Source organism: Plectropomus leopardus, unplaced genomic scaffold, assembly GCF_008729295.1.
Source record: "Plectropomus leopardus isolate mb unplaced genomic scaffold, YSFRI_Pleo_2.0 unplaced_scaffold19026, whole genome shotgun sequence".
Lineage (NCBI taxonomy): Eukaryota > Metazoa > Chordata > Actinopteri > Perciformes > Serranidae > Plectropomus > Plectropomus leopardus.
The window spans coordinates 1-2,272 of NW_024620526.1; the positions used below are offsets into that span (position 1 = coordinate 1).

The following is a 2,272-nucleotide window of genomic DNA, read 5'->3' on the forward strand; positions in this document are numbered from 1 at the left end:
CAGAAACCTGGGCAGTGATTTAAAAGGTCTTGGATGAGGCACGAGGAGCACAAAAGTCAAAAATGTTCAAATTCCACACAGCGGCTTTAACCCTTTGTCTCCCTGCTGTAACTTACAGCACGTGTTTGGACACGAGATCTTCTGCTCACCGTAGCTCATCATCATGCGTGTCACCTCCTTCCCGATGCCTTTCCCTCTGTAACTCGGCTCTGTGAAAAACAAGAAACTTCATGAGCATCAGGGAATAAAAATAAAACGACTGCATGAAAACAGCGTCAAATTAGAGAGAAAAAAGCCGGAAATGATCGACATAAATCATGCAGTTTCATTTTAGACGTTAAAGTCTTTACTGTTAAATAACACGCTGCGTCACCTGCGATCATGACCTCCAGCTCAGCCAGCGACGGGTCTGCGGGGTCAGTCAGGAACATGTTGACATCTCCCACCATGCACTGCTCCTCCTCTACGCTGCTGTCTGCCCACCGCTGCTTATCCAAGATGATGAACGTGCACTCTGGAAAGACAAAGTTTAGACAAATGTGAATAAAACAGCTTTACTTTATGTTAATGTTAAAATATTTTCAGAGGACGGTGAAAATCTCTTTATAATTATTTACAAAAGAAAAGAAATCTGGAGGACGATGATCTGAATATGAAAAAAAAAGTGTTTTTATTTTTTATTTTATTTTTTTGTGTTTTGTGAAATTGATTTTGGTGTATTGGTGAAAAACAAACATAAGAGAGACAAACAAAAAAATATTGTAAAATCAAGAAACAACTATTCATTGGTATAAAATTATCATAATAAGAAAGAAATACTTAAATATATGTGCAAGTGAATGAACTTTTGGAGCTTTAACTATATTTTAACGCTAATTCCTCTGTATTTTTACATGAGTAATATTTAAAATGCAGGACTTTTACTGTTTAACAGTATTTCTACACTGTCGTGTTGCCATGTTTACTTAAGTAAACTATCTGTGGGTGTTTCTTTCCCCTCTGGATTAGCGCAGCACAAGTCTGGCATGTTAACAATAAATTAAAAAATAAAAACCACAAAGTTCACCCTGCCGTCAGGCGAACTTGTAGTGTCTCTTTGTGAAAACATTTTGTCTGTTGTCAGATTTGAGGAAGAAAAACAGTGGGAATTATTTTTCAAATTCTAGTAAAGAAAACGTTTTTTAAAAAATCCCTTTCTTGAGGAATATGAAAAACAGTGATTATCTAAACACAAATTCTATTTATTTATTGCATAATCTGCTACTGTAAATCTACAGCAGTAAATACGTCTCTTCAGAGCATTTATGGGGGCTGAAATGTGATTTTTTTGTGTGCACGTTACAGTCAGATGACCCCTCACTATCATCGTCTTCCCTCCAGCTCTTCTGCATGTCGTACTCCTGATCCAGGGTCAGCGGCTCCGAGGCGGTCAGCTGCTGCAGCTCAGGAGATTTCATCCACTCATGATACCTGAAACAGGCGGACAGAGAGAGAAACACGACAGAAAAATATTTCTCTGATGATTTTCACACACAAACCAGACCAGACAAAACGTTTTCACAAAGAGAGACTACACATTAGCCCGGAGACTGGTGAGCAACTTTCTAGTGTAATCTTTATTTTTATTTTATTTTAAACCTGTCTGACTTGTATTGCACTTCTCCAGAGGGGAAAGAAGCACTCACAGACTGTTTACTTAAGTAAACATAGTAACACCACAGTGTAGAAATACTGCAAACAAGTGAAGGTCCTGCATTTTAAATATTACTAAATTAAAACACGGGGGAATTTGCATTAAAATATAGATAAAGTACCAAAAGTTCACTCATGTGTACATACATTTAAGCATTTTTCCTTATTTTTATAACTTAATTCTATCCTGCATTCATGTCTCTTGATTTTACAATAACTTGTTTCTGTTACTCTTACTATGTTAATGTTTTGCACTAAAGCAAATTCCTCGTGTGTGAAAACCAACATGGCAATAAACTGGATGGGTTATTTTAATTCATTTATTTACCACTTACCACTTTAGTTTTTGGATACTCAGAATTTATAATTACTTTTTTATTGTATGAAAAAAAGTATTGCATGTTATTTTTATGTAAGTAAATATTATTATCATTTTATTGTTATTATCTATTTTAATTATTCTGCTTGGGTTGGAGGTAATGCATCGCTTGTGGAGTCCCTATATGGCGTTTTAAATAACCTTAAATAGCATAGGGAAAAAATGTACTGCATTTTAATTTTTTCTGTAATTTCATGTATT

The 2,272-nt window shown here is 35.4% G+C and overlaps 1 protein-coding gene across 1 annotated transcript; it reads right to left on the reverse strand.

Moving 5' to 3' along the window:
- Positions 1–116: 116 nt before the first annotated feature.
- Positions 117–1,658, reverse strand: LOC121965205 (N-acetyltransferase 9-like; the record flags this gene model as incomplete). Its single annotated transcript, XM_042515361.1, has 3 exons — positions 1,361–1,658; positions 374–514; positions 117–209 (listed from the first exon to the last, which is right to left on the reverse strand). Coding segments are annotated over exons 1-3 (331 nt in total), but the record flags the coding sequence as incomplete, so codon positions are not given.
- Between the last annotated feature and the right edge of the window lie 614 nt (positions 1,659–2,272).